General features: G+C 49.9%; 1 protein-coding gene across 1 annotated transcript; it reads left to right on the top strand.

Annotated features, from left to right (window-relative positions):
- The first annotated feature begins 692 nt into the window (after positions 1–692).
- Positions 693–19,832, top strand: LOC132375291 (GMP synthase [glutamine-hydrolyzing]-like). Its single transcript, XM_059940567.1, is given in 3 exon segments — positions 693–747; positions 18,278–19,665; positions 19,668–19,832. Coding segments are annotated over 3 exon segments (1,608 nt in total).
- Positions 19,833–20,282: the final 450 nt, after the last annotated feature.

Here is a 20,282-nt window from a genome sequence, read left to right as displayed (position 1 = left end):
GCTATGCTTCCACCAAGCAACAGCTTTTATTTGAAATTGTCAATGAAACATACATACACACAAACACACACATATTATAAATGCACAGCTTGATGAATTCTCACAATTCCATACCCAGATAGAGAAATAGGACATTACGAGGATCCCCAGGACCCTCCCCCTACTATCTTCCTATTCCTTGCCCCACTCCCAAAGATAACAATTATCTTGACTTGGAACGGCACGGATTAGTTTTGCCTGTTTCTGTACTTACCATATAAATGGAATTTCATAGCATGTACTCTTTTTCATCTGAATCCTTTTATTAAACCTTTTGTTCGTGGGGGACGGGAGTCATCCATTTTGTGACTGACTTCCCTTTGTCAGTGAACTTTGCAACTGATCATATTTTTATGGAGCTGAGAGCCACAATAACGGCCCACTTCCAGAAACTCTACAGGATCCCACCGGAGTCATTCTGTACACTTATCTTGCCCTTGCTCCCCCATATTTCCCCATGAACTGTATTCTGTCTCCTTTGGTGAAGTGTAAGAACGTTTATGACTTGTCTCACATCCCATTTGGAATAATATATTTGGAAAAATAATAACTGAATGGATCTTAGTTCTTCCTTCCCTAGTCCAAGCTTCCTCTCACTATACAACTGTTTTAGGAAGATGATAATAATGATGATGATGTTGATGACAGTGATGATGGAAGAGGCAGAGGGGAAGATGGTGCAGATGAAGCTGACGCCGGTGATGACAGGTAACACATTTTATGTTGCTTCTTACGTACCCGGCCTTATTCTAGCCTCCTGACCTGTACTGACTCATGAAATCTTCATCACAACACACTTCTATCCCCACTTTCAATTAAAGAAACCAAGGCACAGAGAGGCTAAAGTATCTTGCCCAAGGCCATCCAGCTGGAAGGTGGTAAAGCCTGGATTAGAGCCCAGCCTGAGTGGTCTGGTTTTGGAACCCTGCTCTCAGCCAGCAGCCAGTCCGGTCACTGAAGGACAAGGATGTCCTCTGAGCCATTTGTATTGTCATCCCTTTAGAAGCAGTGCTCCTGGCTTGCTCCCCTGATCCTCTGCATCTGTTACCAAAGCACCAATGACAAGCCTCAGTTGCAGTCTTGCACATGTGTGTGTGCACGTGTGCATGCGCACACACACACACAAACACACGCAGGCACACGATGCTCCTGATTTTAATGCAAATGAGCACATACCACACAGCAGAGCAGTCTCCCTCCACACTTCCCCCCAATCCCACACCAGGTGTAATTATCACTGTCTTTCAGCAGAGCCATAGGTAGCCTTCAGTGGCATCAACAAAGGGAAAATCCCTGCAAATCAAGCTGACCTGCTTACAGAGGAAGAGCCATGGTTGCCTGGGAAGGATGACCGGAGCTGTTATCCTTGGGAGAATTTACCCCGGCCCCACCAGAATTTCCATTCACTGACTTGATCCAGGCTCTTTAGGTACTTATTTCTACACTTCACAGCCATCCCATAAAGCAGGAGTTACCATTTCCTCTTTCCAGTTGAGGAAACTGAGGCTCCGATAAGATGCAGTCAATTAATGGAAGCCTGAGCAGTCTGGTTTGATTTGCCGTGAAAAAGGAATCCCAGGGCTTCCCTGGTGGCGCAGTGGTTGAGAGTCTGCCTGCCAATGCGGGGGACACGGGTTCGAGCCCTGGTCTGGGAGGATCCCACATGCCGCGGAGCAACTGGGCCCGTGAGCCACAATTACTGAGCCTGCGCGTCTGCAGCCTGTGCTCCGCAACAAGAGAGGCCGCGATGGTGAGAGGCCCGCGCACCGCGATGAAGAGTGGTCCCCACTTGCCGCAACTAGAGAAAGCCCTCGCACAGAAACGAAGACTCAACACAGTCATAAATAAATAAATAAAAGAACGTGAATTTCTAAAAAAAAAAAAAAAAAAAAAAAAGGAATCCCAGTGTTTGTTAAGGAGAGGAACACACTGATTTTTTTTTTTCCTCCCAACAAAATCAAAGGGACTGGGCCCCCAGAGCAGGAGCAAGGGAGGCCTTAGGTTCAACCCAAGCCACAGTGCAGCGGCAAAGGAAGCTCCCTGGCTATCTCTCCTCTGAGCAGATCAGGCTCCTCGCCTCCAGGAGATGCCACTGCGAGTGGGAATAACGGTGAAAATATGCGTCGACCTCAGGCTCCCCAGGAAAGCTACTCCCGTTCTGGGTCCTTCCTTGGGCTTTAATCCTTCTTACCACTTAATGTCTCAGTAAATCTTGTTGACAACTGGTCTATGCTTTCTCCAAGAGCAGTAAACACCTTGTAATTTACAAATCATTTCATCAATAATTGCCTGCAGAAGAAATGAAGCAACCAAAGGCTGGGTGGCGAGGATGGAGAAGAAAGAAGGACCATCCAATACAAGGGTGCTGTTTAAAGAAACAGAGACAGGCACCCGGGTGCTTGGAAAGGGCTGCCTGTCCTCAGTGACTAATTCCTGTTGTCACGCTTAGAGCAAACGAGTGATGCTGAACGGCCCAGGTGCCTGGCATTTCTCAATTATTTCTAATCCATGTGGCCAGCCTGTACAGCCCGCATCATGGTCCCAGCTCTCACACGTATGGGGGCTAAGGCTCACCTGGGGTGAGTAGTCTGTCCAAGGTCAGGCAGCCTGCAGGTGGCAGAGCCAGGATCCAAGCCTAATTCTGGCTGCCTCCAAACCCACGCAGGCTCCCACGGCCGCCTTGGTCTCCAATGGACGATGGTTTTTAAGAGCACTTGACTGCAATCCATGGGAAGATATAGATGTGACATCTCCCTGGGCTGGAAATTGTCCCTTCGCCCCTTGGGATCCCTCTGCCCCAGGAGCTGTAGGGCACTGCGCCCGTGGCTTTCTTGCCCTCTGGCCTCTGGGAGGCTCTGTGAGTGGGTAGCTCCAGCAGGACATGGAAGGGCGGAGAGTGAAGCTAGGGGTATTTTCCCTCCTGGCTTCCTTCCTGCTGGGTTGCAGCAGGCTGGCTGTCCCTCTATAAAAGGCTGTTGCTCCTCCCAAGGTGGCCTTTTCTATAGGACTCCCCTGTTGGGTTCTGGAAAGCACTCCCTCCCTACGTTCCTTCTGCCTCAGGGGTGGTAACAGCCCTACTGCTGCCAGCCCCTGGTCCTGCATCCATGGTTTCCCTATTCTCCACCTTTGTAAACAGTCCGTGAAGCCCGGCGCCAGTTATTCTCATTGAAGTGTGTCCTCTGTTTCCTCTTGGGACTTGGACTGGCACAGCGACCCAGTACGCACGCGTGCACACACACACACACCTGAAACAAAAGTGTCAAGGAAACTTCCTATTCTGCCATGCCCTACCCTGCCTCACCAAATAATTAAAATTTTTTCATGGCCCGCATTTTGGAAAAGTCCATTTTAGACTACACCCATGGTAGCATCCATAGTGATCATCTAGCCCAATCCTGCCTTTCTGAAAACTGAGGTTAGGAAAAAGAAGTAACTGGTTTACAAGGATGTATTGTACAACACGGGGAATATAGCCAATATTTTATAATAACTATAAATGGAGTATAACCTTTAAAAATTGTAAATCGCTATATTGTACACCTGTAACATATAATATTGTACAGCAACTATACTTCAATTATAAAAATAAAAAAAAGTAATTGGTCAAGGAAACTTGCTCAGGCAAAGTCCGGACTAGAACTCGGATAAGGTGACTGCAGATCCTGCTTGCAGCACCTAGACCAAGTCCTGCTGCCTTTGCTGTGAGGACCCTTGACTCTCCCATGACCTTCTCTCCCAAAGAACTGGCTGGAATATGGTCATCACCTTACTAACCAGCTTTCCCTTCTCATTCCTGGTCTTCTCCAAGGCCGCCACTTACTCTCCCACTCATGAATGGCGCCACCACGGTCGATGGGAGCCTCGCTCGTCGGGGCTGGAAGGAGACCAAGCAATCACTCAGCCCACCCCTCTCATCTTACAGGTGAGGAAGCATGTCACCCAAAACAGGACTCGCCACTAAATCAGCACAGGCCTGATTCACAGCACAGTGGCCGGGATCCAACGTTAGAGAGAGAAAGGAGCGTGGCCTGCAGCACGAGCAGTCAGGGAGCACCTCGGGAGTCGGGGGGTGCCCCGCCACGGCTCGCCACAGCTCCCCACACCCTCCAAAGGCAGCAGAATCACGAGGAGTTCACAGTGGAGGGAAGGGGAGCCTGAGGTTTCACCCTGATCGTAAGCATCTGGGTTTCCTCCTGAGAAAACCTCCTGGTTTTCCTCCCATAAGGGGGAGATGACTCATGACCTTGAAACTGAGCATGACCCTGTGGGGCTCCTGGGCCTGGAAACCTTTCAAACAGTCGCTAATCAGGGAAGTGAGGGGATGCAGAGACAAGGGAGGAGCATCCAAGAAACAACGGGGCAGTTGCAGCAGGGCCCTAGCGCTGCCTCAGGGGATACACATAAACATATCTTTGAGCTCTTTACAGATCTAAAACCCCCAACAAATGGAAGATGTCAGCATTCATTCCAGAGAAGATCACAGTTTGATAACCTTGAAAAGCTCATCAGGAGACCACCTGAGACCAGATTGAAGGACTGCAGCAACCCCCCTCCCACTCTGATCCTTATCAGCAACTCCGCCCTTGAACCCTTGCTATAAAACTCCTCACCAAATTCTCCCAGGTTGGGATGCACAGTTTTTCAGGGCACGAGTCCACTGTGTCCCCCTTTGCCTGGCAAAGCAATAAAGCTGTTCTTTGCTACTTCACCCAAAACTCCTTCTCTGAGGTTCAATTCGGCACCTGTGCACAGAGGCTGAGTTTTCGGCATCATTCTCAGTGGTTAAATCTCCTCTCCCAGTCCCTGTGGCCATGGCCTCCAAAGTGGGGAGCACAGAGGGTTAGAAAGCAGAATTGAGGGGGGCAGGGAGGAAATATTACAATTCCTATTTGTATTTATTTTTACCTTTAAAAAATGTTTTCCTTCTATTACTTGATGTCGTGGCTTTCAGTATTACATGTATAAAACTTACAAATTAATACCCTTATTTTGAGGGTGAGAGGTAAAATGTGTTCATTCTTGGGATACAAATCTGCAAAGGCTCTGCTCTGGGGAACCGGGGACTCTCAGAGTATGGGTTGCATCAGAATCACCCGGGGAGCTCAGTTCAGGGCCCAGGCCAAACCCGCTGCAGCAGGTTCCCTGGGTGCAGGGCCAGCAATCTGCATGTCAAGCAAGCTCCCCAGGGAAATCCATGGCCACTAGCCTGTGCAGATGGTCACTCTGGACTTTGCCTCTGCAGCAGTTGGGAAGAACCCACTTAGTCCACAGCCATCCCTCTGTCCCCATCCCCAGAGCTGCGTCTCACAGAGAAATAGGTCCTGGCAGTCCTGTCTTCCACGTGCTGCATACAGGGTGCTTGGCCAAGGGGTAGCACGGGGCTGAAGCCCTTGGGATGTGCACCCTGACACGGGAGCTACCTCTCCCTCGAAGAAGGGGCACCTCTTTTCTAGTTTACCCAGAGCTGCCCTGAGGGCTGGCGGTGGCTCTGGGCTGCTGTCCATCTGCCGGCTGGGGGAGCCTGACCTTTCACTAGGACCAGACTGGGATCACCACAGCAAGGACAGCCCCTGTGAGGGCAAGAGGGGAAATGTGACTCAGACACGCCAAGACCGGCCTAGGGTTAGGGAAACACCCCCCAGTCTGGCCCAGGGTTTAGAAAGAACTTCCTGATGTGAGGGTGTTAAAATGGAAAGTCACGGAAGACCCACCTCAGGAAAAGGAGGAGGGAGAAAAAGATGGGATAGAGAAAAAGCAGATGAGAGAGAATAAGACAGGCAGAGACTGAAAGAGGAGAATAGAGAAACAGACAATTACCCTTGAGGGGTGGGCACAGTGAGGAGTGGGCAGTAGGCACCGTAGCACATCTGCCCGACAGGCAGAGCTGGGGAGAGGGTAGGTGGTGGGTTATGGCTCATTTTAGGAAAAAAATTATGCCCCCTGCTAAGGCAGGAGACAGATGGGCTCCAGGTTAGATATTTACAACTGGCTTCCTGTTCACACTTCCTGGGGTGAGAAGAAGTTGGGCTTCAGGCCAGACATTCATTACCAGCCCCCTGTTTACATTTCTGAAGTAAGAGACAAACAGGCTCCAGGACTACATATTTATGACCTGACTCCTGTCTATATCTCGAGATCTGCACCTCGATATAAAACCCAGCAACAGAAATAGGGTAAATAACCAGATGTTGGACATTTTTATGGCAGGGACAGAGTAGGACTAAACCCTGTTAAAAGATCAAGAGGTCATACATTTCCCATCCTTGGGGCAAGGGAAACATTCTGCACATGCGCAGAAAGGCTCCTTGGAGGTCAAAAAGGAGGGGGCACCACCCCACAATATGTGATGCTAAGGCCATCCCATAGGCCTCTGGGCTGAAATCCATCTTGGAAAAAAGTTGCACATGTATGTGGGGGAGGGTCCTAGGGCAGGTCAGGTGTGGAAAAGGAAACCAGATAATTGGCCAAAGGTACACAAAGACCCGGAAGAACTGCCCTATATAAGTGACTTAACGGCTTCTTTACTGCACTCCTCCTCATTAGGGAGAAAGCCCACACCCTTTCTCTCTGGGTGGGCATCTCTGCCTTGCTTCTATCTTAACTAAACAAACGGTTTCTCTGTGTGCTCTCCCACCTGTTGTTGCGCTATGTCTCTAAAAATAAACTTTGTACCTGTTTTTACAGTTTTGCCTCCATGAGAAGTGCATTTTTCACTGGGGGCAAGAGCCACAGGGTGTGGTGGCTAGGATTCCCGGTTTTCATCCAGGTTACATAGGTTCAATTCCTGGGCAGGGAATTAAGATCTCGCTTCACACCACCGCTCACTTGCTGCCTCTCCGAGATCACCGCAACCCGCCAGTCTGTATATTCCTTCACACTGGCCCAAAGCGCTGGAGTAGGAGAGGAAGACCAGGGATGCTCAGCGTTTCTGGGACTTTCCCTGGTGAAGGTGAGGAAAAGCATTTTGCACTGTCAATGTTCTTCCATTGGCCACTGGAGCCTGTTTACATTCGTGTTTTAGCATCTGAGCCGTAAATCAGCAAATTACCTGTTGGGCTGTTTTAGCCAGGATGCTTGCTGATGATGACATTTCCACTGCTGATATACACAGGTGGGATTCTCCAGGGTGACTGCTATTATCACATCATCAGGAGTTTATCTTGGGAGCGTTTGGGTTTTGCTGATTTAATAACCAAGCCCTGGTGTCTGTGCCCTCGGGGGAATGTTTAGCCTGATGAAGGGTACTGGCGAGTCCAGCGTCTTCTCCCGTAGGTCAGGCCAGAGCTTATTTAAGAGAAAGTAAAAGGTGCAAGGGGAACGTTTGCTTGTTTCATTGGCCATAGACTTTCCTGGCAATAATTTGCAGCAAGATAAGGGACCTCTTCAAGGTCATGCATCTTGGCTGGCTGGGTAAGGAAAAGGACTTGGGAAATTCCGGGTGCTTGGTTTTTTAAATGAGTTTGCTGATTTCTCTCAGACTCATCCATCAGCTGATGAATGTCTATTGTTTAACCGATGGTTCCTGCCCAGCTGGCCTGGCTCTCTGCCTGGACACGCTGTGTCTGGATGAAGGCAAAGATGGAGGACTTGCCCTGGGGTCTGGAGTGCCAAAGCCCTTGTATCCAGACCCCCAGGCATAAACCCTGCCCCAAGGTCAATAAGCCACTGAGCCTCATGGCAGAGAGGTAGCTTGGAGAGAGAACAGGCCACCTCTGCACGAAGGGGGATGGGCAACAGTGCCTGTGTCCCAGCTTGCGCAGGTCCAACACCCTATTTCCAGACCAGTGACCTGCTGGAGCAGAACCTGTGATTCCTTGCATTTATTCCTGGGGCTTAGCACATGGCTTGACACTCAGCAAATGCTAAGTGCTGGAATGAATGAATGAATGTAGTGACTTGCCCAAGGACACATAGCTGGTGGTGGCACAGCCAGGATACCCAAGACTAGCGCTGTGCACCTTATATCCCCCCCACTGTCTACCAAGGGGTTAAGTACACAGGCGTCTGGCCCCAGACCCCTGGAGTCTGAGTCCTGGTTTATTTCCTAGCTGCGAGGTGGCTGTGGAGGCATGCCTCTCGGATCCCTCTTCAAGGAGGAATTTCCTGTTCAGTGACAGGAGGGCAGTTAGCTGAAAGCCTCTGGTTATGGCACCTTCAGGGGCCACCTCAGTTCTGGAGCTCAGGCCAGTTCCTCCCAGTCAGGGCCAGCCAATGACCCAGCATGGCAGGTGCTGGGGCCTGGCCATTTCTGCCCAGAGCCGGATTCGTCTAATGGGCAGTCTGCTGGGGAGCTCCCCATTGGGCGGCCTGAGATGCTGCCACTGTGCATGAACTGGTGAATGGTGGTCTGAGGCTTTCCTGCCCCCTTCCCTCCCCCAGCTTGCAGGTCTGCATTATGGTCTGAAGGCTCTCTCTGCCCAAGGACCATAGTTTGTTATGTAATAAATATGATGATACTGCCCAGGGATAACTGATTCCATCACCTGGACCACAGTGATTGCTGGGGGAGGGAAGTAGAGGAAATACATAACCCAGTTTGGGCCAATGAGTTATGAGATGTTTGAGGGGGGGCTTCTCCAAAGCTCCTTCTTCTTTTATAAGAACCTCTCAGAGAGAAGCTGTTTATCTCCAGATGGTTCTGTAGCCACCAATGTGGTGGGATTGGGGGGAGGGTGGTCAGAAGAGAAAACTGACCCAGGAGTAGAGTGGAGCCCAGGGAATCACAACAAAATGGGGCCAGAGTCCTGCTGACAAGGAGAACCCCTGGATCAAACCATGCCTGAAGCCAGAGACTTTTCAATAATCTGAACTTTTCAATAATTCATTCAATTATATCACCTAAGACAAGCTAAGTGTTCTATCTATCATTGACAATGAAAATAATCCTGATTCAATTAGGGAACAAAAAAAAAAGAGGGATCACCCACCCACCCACCACCCCAGGCCAGGTCACAAAGAAATGAATCTCTGATGGTAAAATTTCAAGCACATGAATGGCAAGGAAATCTCAGGAAGAGGTTTGGGGACAGAGGATTCAGCAGATGTTCCCCAACCCAGATTTCATAGGCAGTGGATGCTCCAGGATCCACCTGTGGCCTGAGAGCTGGATAGACAGAGGCCAGGGTTACAGTGGTGGTATTCCCACCAAGTGGGAAACCAACCAACCAACCCCCTGGGGCAAGAAGAGAGGAGAGCCAGTCCATCTTCCCACACAAACACACACACCCAAAATGAGAGGAGGGAACAAGGGCTGACCTGCGTAGGGAGCCAGAGTAAACCCCACGGTACGTCTGACATCCAGGGTGAGTTCAGGGTTAACTAGAACTATTCCAACACATTGCCCAGCATCCAGGGATCCTAATCTTTGTCCCTCTGCCCCCAACTCCGAAGGCCCAGTGCCCCCACCCCTTGGCTCAGCTTCCTCTCCCAAATGTCACGCAAACTGCCCTGCAGAAGTCTTTGACAGGTCCTGCTGAGCTAACTGCCCGGAAAATGCCTAAAACATGGACTGTCTCAATCAAAAGGAGAAAGATGCGCAGCTGATTAGGCCTGCATTATTTGACCAAGTGTGCTGGCTTAATAGCAATTAATGACAGGGTGCGGAGGGCAGAAATGTCATTACCATTATCGACATCTTCTCTTTGTGGGAGGTGGCTGTGGGTGATGGGAATCTGAGAAACCGATCAAAGATAACGAAGTTCATTTTTCAAGCCAGGGCTGGGTGAGGGGGTCCTTCCTCAGGCTGGGAAAGGGGATCACAGGCCACACCCAGTGGCTTTTGAGGGACACACCAGTCCAGGGCTGCCAGCTGGCCTGACCCTGAAGGTGGTTCAAATTCTGGCATGGGCTCTGCGCCGTGAAGTGACGGTCGAGGTGAGGATGTGGCTGTGGTCCTAGCTCTGCCCTGATGCATCAGGTGAGCCTGGACTAAGTCACCTTACCTGGAACTCAATCCTCCCTCTGTTAATGAGGGGTGGTTCTGGAATCAGTGCTTCTCAAAACAGGGGTCTGTTGGCACTTGGGGTGGTCAAGGACCAGTCCACACATTGCCCCAGGGGGCACATTCACTAGGAATCCCCACTGCCCCCCAACCCCGCAAGATGGCCCCAGCCACTGTGACAACCCAAAACCACACACTCATATCTCAACACATCCCCTAGGGAGACAGTGCCACCCCTGGCTCTGGACCACTCTCTGGTAGCTTTCCTGAACAGCTGGGTGGCCTCCCTGTACCTCAGTGTCAGCATTTCAGAAATGGGGATTATAACGTGCCTGCCCCATTGGGCTATGAAGCTTAAGTGAGATACTGCTTATAAAAATGAAGAATGGTGCCTGGCACACAGAACAATAAGCTTTACCCACGTGATCAATGTACGGAGCCCCCTCCCAAGTATCTATTATCCAATTTCAATCCTACATGGTACATGCCATTATTCCCATTTTATATCTGGGGAAACGGAGGACCTGAGAGGTGAAATAACTCGACCGATTTCAACAATGACTCAGTGTGACTTCCCAGCCTGGCCTCTTTTAACGGCCCATTTGCGGGGGACATGACAAGGCCAGGCACTTACTGGCGTCTGTTATAGGATGTCTGTACTGTGGGGCTGGAGAAAGTCAGGACAGGGCCTGGGGCTGATTACCGTCAGTTCCAGAAGACGGACTGGAGGTGAGGGCCTTCCTGAATCTGCCCAGCTATATGCTTCTCTGGCACCCTGTTTGTAAATCCAAAATTCAGGTCAAGGAGGTTTTCTCCTTGCTTGCTTAAGATGGTTCTAAGGAACAGGACACAAGGGGCTGAGCTCAGGGGACCAGGTCCAGCAAGGCTGGGGGCAGGGAGTCCAGAGCGTGGCTGGAGAGGTGGGCGGTCGGGGGCGGCTGCAGGAAGGGCATCGCGCTGGCAGGACACTTCCTCCATGATATCCTGGGGCAGCAGAGGAAGGTGGGCAGGGGACAGAGCCCATACCACAGAGAAGCCACCGAAAGCTCCGGGAGACCCCACGGGATGGCAGTCCGCCCCTTCCCTGCAAGCTCCCGCTCCTCAGCGTCTATGAGGCCCTGCCTCACCTCCACGTGCCCGCCCCCCAACCTCTGACCTCATCTTGTGCCGCTATGTCCAGACACCCTGACCTTTCTTTTCCTCCCACCTCAGGGCCTTTGCCCGGTGGTTGGTTCTGCCTGCAATGCTTTTCACCCAGACTTTCCCACGCCTGTCTCCTCCTTATTGCTGGATCTCGCAGCTCAGAAACGCCTTCCCAAAACACCCCAGGTGAACCAGTCACACAACCCTGCTTCGTAGCACTTAGCAATGGCAAGAATTGTTTGTGTTTATCAGTATAATGTTCTGAGAGCCTAGAACAGTGTCTGGCACTAAATAGGTCCTCGGTCAATATCAAATGAATGAATGAAGGACGGAGACACACTTTCCGATGGCAGGGAAACTTCGGTCTGAGGGGAGACACAGCCCCGTCCTCAGGGAGCCCCGGTCTGAGGGGAGACACAGTTGTTTTTCTTGCGGCAACAGTTATCAGCAAGTACTAACCAAATACATGATCCTTGCCGGCAGTGTGGCTGAGGAGCCACATGCTTACGGGACTGTCAGGGAAGATTCCCACAGGAAGCTGCCTCTGAAAACTGGAGCCCCCACATCTTAGACCCATCAAAGGGGTCTCTCCCTAGTGGACCAACACAGTCCTTTTAAATCAGAGCCAATCAAAGTGGTCATGCTCAGATGTGGCTGGTGAGTGTGATTAGTGACAAACCCCAGAGATCTCTCACCACAGGTCCAGACACACCTATGTGACCACTCCTTTTTGCAGTATAAATACTTGTCTGCCTCTTGATTGGAGAAAAATGTGGTCACAGGCCACCCTCTGCTTGGAATTTCTCCCCTCTTCTCTGAGCTCATGTCCTATCTATATCCCCATTTATAGACTCCAGGACCATGGAATGGGATACAGGGCACAGGTCACACTGCAGTCTGCCAGTGGCACCCACATGGAGTTGTGCAGTACACAACCTGTACAGCTGTGCTTAGCAGCACTGATAAACTCCCAGAGTCTCAGGACTGAAAGGGACATCAGAAAGCCTAAAGCACAGTCACTCAACTTTAAAATGAAGAGCCTGAGGCTGCTGGTGGAGACAAGGCTTTTCCAAGGCCATGCAGTGGTGCCTCAGTGAAATGGCTGGGCCGTGGACCCACAGCTCTTGGCTCTCAGAACGGCACCATGAGGTGTCCTCTGCCGTCCTCCCTCCCCTCCTCTAGGACTCTCAGAACGCCCCCTTCCCTCCCCTTCAGCACATCCTGTGCGCCCACCCTGGTTCTGTGCTCTCATTCAGACTCAGTACATGCCATGCTTTGGGGTCTTCCTAGGTAAATCACATCACCAAGCTGTGGCACCCATCACTGGTCCGCTCAGAGTTGGGGGGCCCCCGCCAGAGTGGGTCCGCATCTGTACAAGGGTTAGTAATGGGGTGAAGGGAATGATGAGGAGGTGGGGAGGACCCCCATGTTTCCTGGCAGAGTAAACACACAGAGTCAGACACACTTGGGTAGGAACTGCTCTGCCCCCCACTCTGCCCCCTGCCAGGGGTGTGACCTTGGTTGGTTCACTCAGCCCTTCTGGGCTCCAGATGTCTCGACTATAAAGGGGGGTAAAAATAACCCTCATTTCTCCCCCCACCCCTCACCCCAGCCTAGTCAGGATTACATAAGGTAATTGATGTGAGGGACCGAGCTTGGCTCACGCCATAGCTGCACCTGCCCCTCGGAAACAAGCCCTCCTCCTGGAAGCCTTTCTCAGCCTCTGTTCTGCATGTGTGTTATGGCTCTTCCCCGTGGAAGCCGTTTAAAGGCAGGAACTGCTACTGGGAAGAGAGAACATCTTTGGCACAGCTCGGCCATTACCAGAGATGTTTAACCAGCCCGCGTTCAAGGCAGAAGGACGTGCATGAAAGCGTTTTATCTTCCTCCCACAAAGGGAGAGCAGAGCCCTGTGCCAAGCCGAAATGAAGGCTTGATTTTTTAAAATAGACATTTAGGATTCACTGATGCTTTGCTAACCCCCAGTCCAATCACGACATCAAGGAAAGAAAAACTCCATTTTCCGCTAAGATGCTGAAATGGCCCTTTCCAATTAGGCGGTGGGCTCTGGGAGGGGGAGCCCAGCCAGGCGGCCCAGAGCCGTGTCTGCTCATCTGTGTGTTTCTGGGTCTGTGAGCACCTGGGAGCTGAGCGCACGCGTCCTGGGTGAGGGGGCTGGCCTCCAAGCCATCCTGCCCTCTGGGTCTCCCACCAGGCTGGGTCCCTGGTTGTCCCTGGGAGGGATGTGAGACCTGTTCGTTAGCAGTCACTTACATGTTCTGCATATATCAGTAGGTCTGATCATCTACTTTGAATTAGCAAAGACCAGGACTCTCACAAAATTGCCCACAAAACGCGACTACGTGCTAATAACACCATCCATCTGAAACCCACCATTCCCCAGCTCCCCATGGCTCCCTGTCTGTCAAGAGAACACAGACTCGTCTATTAAGACTCAGCCCAAGGGCGGTAATTAAAGCAACAACGACAAACACTTGTATGTCCCTTTTGCTGTCAGTCATCGCTCTAGCTGCTTTCCGCATATTAACTCATTTCATCTTCGCGTAACTGTGATGCTTCAAGAATGGCCACAGATCCTTCCCACTCCTCCCACTGGAGAGTTTGAGTCTGTCTTCTCACTTTGAACCTGGGCAGGCCCTGGGTCCACTTGACGAGTACAATGTGGTGGAAGTGATACTGTGCCAGTTTCTAGACCAGACCTGAAGACACTAGCAGCTTCCACCTCCATCTCTTGGTGCGTTCTCTTTGGCAGCCCTGGGCCTCCATGGAAGGAGTCAGACTAGTCCAAGACTGCCATGCTGGAGGGACCACATCCACGTGCTTTAGTGGACAGTCCCAGCTGGACCCGGCCTTTCAGCCATCCTGGCCGAGGTGCCAGACATGTGAGTGAAGCCATCTGGGACCTTCCAGCTGAAGTACCATTGAGTGACCTCAGCTGATGCCACGTGGAGCAAAAGCACCAAGCAGCCAAGCCCTGCCTGAGTAACTGCCCACAACATCATGAGGTATAATAAAATGGCAGGAGTACTTTGTTAGGCAGCAGTAGATAACCAGGACAACCTTCTGAGGCAGGTCCAATGGAATACCGTTTGACAGCTGAGAAAACTGAGACACAGAGAAGTTAAATAGTTTGCCCATGATCACACGGCTAATAAGGGATGAAGCCAGGATTCAAAATCCAGACAGCCTGGTCCCAAAGTCCATGCTCCCTCTTCTCTGAACGCTAAATTGACTACTATTCCACTGTCCCAACATCTCTTGAACTTACCCATTGGTAAATCTTCTCCCCTACTGGATGCAAAGGCTACTGAAAGGCAGATGCCAGTTCTTAGTCAATGCATAGCCCTGTCCTGGGACAGAGGAAGAGTGCTCAGTGTTTGCTGAGAGTGGAGGGGGGTGGGGAGTAGATAGATCGATGGACTGATGGATGGACAGATGAATGGGCTTGGAGAGGAGAGAGCCTGGAGAACGTGGAGGAGCTAGAACTGTTTGGGGTGTGGGCTTAACAGAGGTGCCATGTGAGGATCAGCATGAGGAAAGCAGAGGGGTGCAGAGACTCCCTTGACTAACTGTGTGGCTCTCCACCCTCTCTTCTCCAGGCCTCACTGAGAGTCACTCTTTGAGGCTAAAGATTAATTCTGAAAAGCACTTCTATTTTAGTGTTATATGTTGCCTCCATTCTTTTTTTTCCCCCAGCACAATTTTAACAAGGACCAAAAACTTCCACTAATAGATATGTCACGTGCCTGAAATGTCTAGTCACCAGCTGAACACTAATTGTACCTCTGAATGTCCTGGTAGCCCAGGCAAAAGGGGAAATACATTGTAGTTAAGAGTTCTCATCTGGGGGAGATTTGCTGACCTCTTAGATCCAGAACCAGCAACCCCAATAACCACCTTGCAGAAGGCTCATCTCTGACCCTCAGGCAGGGAGCCCCTCCACACTCAGCCTCTGGACGCACGCACCCCATGTGTTCACCACCAGTCCGCCCTGAACGCAGTGGTGCTTCTTCCTAACTCCTCCTCTGCTGTTCTCAAAAGGGCACGGGCTTGAGTTCATTCATCTCTCAACCATGAATCCTCAGCTCTGCAGATGCTGTGCTTCTTGCCAGAATAGTCAGTGACCGCAAGGTCTTCCAAACCTCTGGAAACTTCTGCAGAAACAAGAGTCCCTGGGCTCCTCCCACCAGCACTCTTCTCTTTAAGATTCCAGGCAAACAAGAGGATTTCTATTATCTTGTCCAAGAGTATTTTTCCGGGAAGAGTGGTTAGGCTGAACCTCAATGGAAATTTCCACTGGGGCTTTTCTGTTCTCTGGAACCCATTACACAGAGCAGCATTAAATTTACAGGATGCAATCCCTTAGATGTGGATGGTTAGGTTATATAGTTCACAGGAGCAGATAAAAAGAGGCCAAGAGGGGCTTCCCTGGTGGCGCAGTGGTTGAGAATCCGCCTGCCAATGCAGGGGACACGGGTTCGAGCCCTGGTCTGGGAAGATCCCACATGCCACGGGGCAACTAAGCCCGTGAGCCACAACTACTGAGCCTGCGCGTCTGGAGCCTGTGCTCCGCAACAAGAGAGGCTGCGATAGTGAGAGGCCCGCACACCGCGATGAAGAGTGGCCCCCACTTGCCGCAACTAGAGAAAGCCCTCACACAGAAACGAAGACCCAACACAGCCATAAATAAATAAATAAGTAAGTAAGTAAGTAAGTAAGCCAAGAGACTCATCTGGAGATATGAAAGTTCTCCTGCAAAGAGGGTGGTCTCTGCTCAGAGTTCAGAAAGAGAAGTCTGTCCTTCCAGGAGGGTTTTATTGCATAGATGGTTCTTACAAAGGATGCTGGATAACATAACAGTTGACCCAGAGATGTTCATTGTCTCATTAACCTCCTGAGAGTGACCAGGACAGCAGGTTCTGAGCTACTTAGAGGGAGCGTCCAGAACAACCAAGCACAGAGGTCGCCCCTCCTGCCCTGCCCCCACCAGCCTCTACCACTTGGCTTTACTCAAGGCAGGTAATGAACAGACTTGAGGAAAATGCTTACTCCCAAGCCAGATGCCACATTCACTCTACCAGGTCTCCTCTCTGCCACCTCCCACCGTGCGCACGCACACACAATTTCCCCAGTCTCTGTGTTCATGGAACTAATCTACTTTACTACCACCTTGAGGAACGTGTGAATCACTGAGCAAAGACAGAGAGACAGCTGAAGATAAGTTATTTTTGGAAGGTTGTCATTTTGAAGCCCCAAATGCAGGCTTCTCCAGGGTGGGTGAGGCTGAGGAAGATGACAGGCAGGTTGGGCCATTCCCTCTTCCCTGAACAGCCCTTTCTCCCCTACACTCTGGACCTTTGCACTGTCTGTTCCCTCCGCCTGGGATGCCCTCTTCTGATCTCCATCTTTTCCTGGCAAAATGCCATCTGTCTCTCTCGAGCCCCAGACATTCCTGATCTCCCCACCCCAGCATAAGCTCCCCGAGCTTAGGGCCCTTACCTCTCATGTCACAGAGTTGCTTCATGGTAAACAGTGTAGACTCTGGAGCCAGTGGCCTGGGCTCAACTTAAGACTGCTACTTACCAGTTGTGTAATAGGGAAGAACAAATCTGACTCCATATTGGATCTGTTTCTTTTACTTTCACCTTTGTATTCCATTGCTTTTGCTAGGATAAGAATGTTGCCTGTAGCTTGAAATATACAGGATAGACCATTCTCAAGGCTCTGACCTTTAAAGGTATAACACTTTTCCATTCATATAGAGATAAAAAGTTGCAGAACAGACAATAACATTTGTTTTGTTAGAGGTTTATAGGAACATGGTGACTGGACCTACAGGGACAGCTGCAAGAACAAAGGATTCTGACACCAAGAGGTCTGCAGCAATCAATCACACCCCCTCCCCTTTTACTATAAGAGAAGCCTGAATTCTAACCAGGGTAAGATGGTTCTCTGTGATGCTAGCCCATCATCTTCTCCATTTGCTAGCTTTCTGAATAAAATCACTATTCCTTGTCCCAACAACTCGTTTCTCAGTTTATTGGCCTGTCATGCAGCGAGCAGTACAAGTTTGGACTTGGTAACAGCTGTGCAACTTTGCGCAAGTTACTGAATCTCTCTGTGCTTTAGATGCCCCTTCCATGAGATGAGGAAGATAACCATGTCTACCTGATTCGGGCTGTTGAGAGAATTTTAAAAGCAATGACTGTAAATTGCTGTCATTATCATTATCCCTGGGGACTGCGTGCTCAAGGCTGGGGGGCACTCAAAGGAGCTTGGAATGCCTCCTGAACTGCAGTGTGGGAATAAGGAATTGGCTGCAGTCCGCTAGGGAAGTGGGGATTGAGAGACAATAATGCAGTCGGGGCAGCTCCAGGAGTAATACGGGGACCCAGGGACGTGGTGGGGCTGGAGGTCCTGGCCCAGCACACCCTGACTGCCTCCACCACACCCTGAGATCTTCCTCAGCACCAGCCCCCATCTCCTCCTCCAGACTCGGGGACCATCTGAGAGCAGACTTGAAAGGCAGCTCCTGCCTCAGATCTGCTCTGCAGGGAGTTGCAGCATTGGTAGGCTGGAAAATGTCCACAGTCCACTCTTTGGAGGAGGGGAGGAGCAGCTGTGATTTACAGTGTCTGCCAACTTCCAAGGTGTAAATACTCCCAGCATGGCGGGTTTCAAGCTCCTGACACCGTGTCACTGAATACAAAGTTGAGAATGGATAGGCAGTTCCCTCTGTTACATGGCAATTTCACTATATGCCCAAGATAGATGTAAATAACCTGAAGCGCATGGATCAGAGTAAAATACACAGAATTAGAATGTAGCTAAATAATGACAAAGTAATAGGTTTCAAACATATATTACATTTCTTTTTGATATTATAATTTAATATAATTTTAAATCATGGTTGTGTTTAAAAAGTAGCTGTCAGGATGCCTGAAACGGTTGGTTGTTTGGCCTGAGGCGACCCAGCACTGGAGCCTACCCAGGCTCTTTGGTGGGGCTGATGGCAGACTCTGGGAGGGCTCAAGCCAAGGAGTACTTCCCAGAACTTCTGCTGCCAGTGTCCTTGTCCCCACGGTGAGCCACAGCCACCCCCCGCCTCTGCAGGAGACCCTCCAACACCAGCAGGTAGAGCAAATGAATCTAAAAAGTTATATGGAGTGCAGTTCCACCCTGAAGCTGGCCTTACAGAAAATGGGAAAGTAATACTGAAGAATTTCCTCTTCGACATAGCTGGGTGCAGTGGGACCTTCACTGTGCAGAACAGAGAACTTGAGTGCATTCACGAGATCAAAGAGAGGGTCGGCACATCAAAAGTTTTGGTTTTGCTCAGTGGTGGAGTAGACTCAACAGTTTGTACAGCTTTGTTGAATCGTGCTTTGAACCAAGATCAAGTCATTGCTGTGCACACTGATAATGGCTTTATGAGAAAACGAGAATGTCAGTCTGTTGAAGAGGCCCTCAAAAAGCTTGGAATTCAAGTCAAAGTGATAAATGCTGCTCATTCTTTCTACGATGGAACAACAACTCTACCAATATCAGATGAAGACAGAACTCCACGAAAGAGAATTAGCAAAACCTTAAATATGACTACGAGTCCTGAGGAGAAAAGAAAAATCATGGGAGATACTTTTGCTGAGATTGCCAATGAAGTAATTGGAGAAATGAACCTGAAACCAGAGGAGGTTTTCCTTGCCCAAGGTACTTTATGGCCTGATCTAATTGAAAGTGCCTCCCTTGTTGCAAGTGGCAAAGCTGAACTCATCAAACCCCATCATAACGACACAGAGCTTATCAGAAAGTTGAGAGAGGAGGGAAAAGTCATAGAACTTTTGAAAGATTTTCATCAAGATGAAGCAAGGATGTTAGGCAGAGAACTTGGACTTCCAGAAGAGTTCGTTTCCAGGCATGCACTCCCAGGTCCAAGCCTGGCAATCAGAGTAATATGTGCTGAGGAACCTTATATTTGTAAGGATTTTCCTGAAACCAACAATATTTTGAAAATAGTAGCTGATTTTTCTGCAAGCATTAAAAAGCCACATACACTATTACAGAGAGTCAAAGCCTGCACAACAGAAGAGGATCAGGAGAAGCTGATGCAAATTACAAGTCTGCATTCACCGAATGCCTTCCTGCTACCAATTAAAACTGTGGGTGTGCAGGGTGACTGTTGTTCTTATAGTTATATGTGTGGAATCGCCAGTAAGGATGAGCCTGACTGGGGATCTATTTTCCTGGCTAGACTTACACCTCGCATGTGTCACAACATTAACAGAGTTGTCTATATATTTGGCCCACCAGTTAAAGAACGTCCTACAGATGTTACCCCCACTTTCTTGACAACAGGGGTGCTCAGTACTTTACGCCAAGCTGATTTTGAGGCCCATAACATTCTCAGGGAGTCTGGGTATGCTGGGAAAATCAGCCAGATGCCGGTGATTTTGACACCTTTACATTTTGATCCGGACCCACTTCAGAAGCAGCCTTCCTGCCAGAGATCCATGGTTATTACTTTTGATTTATTACTAGTGATTTCATGACGGGTATACCTGCAACCCCTGGCAATGAGATCCCTGTAGAGGTGGTGTTAAAGATGGTCACTGAGATTAAGAAGATTCCTGGTATTTCTCGAAATATGTATGACTTAACATCAAAGCCCCCAGGAACTACTGAGTGGGAGTAATAAACTTCTTGTTCTACTTAAAAAAAAAAAAAAAAAATGCCTGAAACTTCAGCAATTGGTTCTCCCCTCATTAGTAACCCTGATACTCTTTGTAGCACATACCTACCTCAGGACCTTTGCACCTACAGTCCCCCCCCCACATGGTATGCTCTTTCCCCAGATAACCCTGTGATTCCTTCCCCACTTCCTTTAGCTCCAGCTCAAGCACCACTTTGTCACTTATTCAAAGATATTCTCTGGCCATTCTATATAAATAGCAGCACCCTTTCCCTCAGTCCTTCCTAGCCCCCAGCTCTGCTGTACTTTCCTCCAGAGCCCTTGACACCATGGACACTCTATTTGTTCATTCATCATCATCTTCCCCCACTGAAATCCCCACAAGGACAGGGATTTCTGTCCACTGTGTTAACTGACCCCCAGTTAAATTATGTCTGATAGCAGGTACTAAAC

The sequence above is a fragment of the Balaenoptera ricei genome, chromosome 11, assembly GCF_028023285.1.
Source record: "Balaenoptera ricei isolate mBalRic1 chromosome 11, mBalRic1.hap2, whole genome shotgun sequence".
Classification (NCBI taxonomy): Eukaryota; Metazoa; Chordata; class Mammalia; order Artiodactyla; family Balaenopteridae; genus Balaenoptera; species Balaenoptera ricei.
The sequence above is the reverse complement of the archived record's forward strand: the minus strand, read 5'-3'. Positions and strand labels throughout refer to the sequence as shown.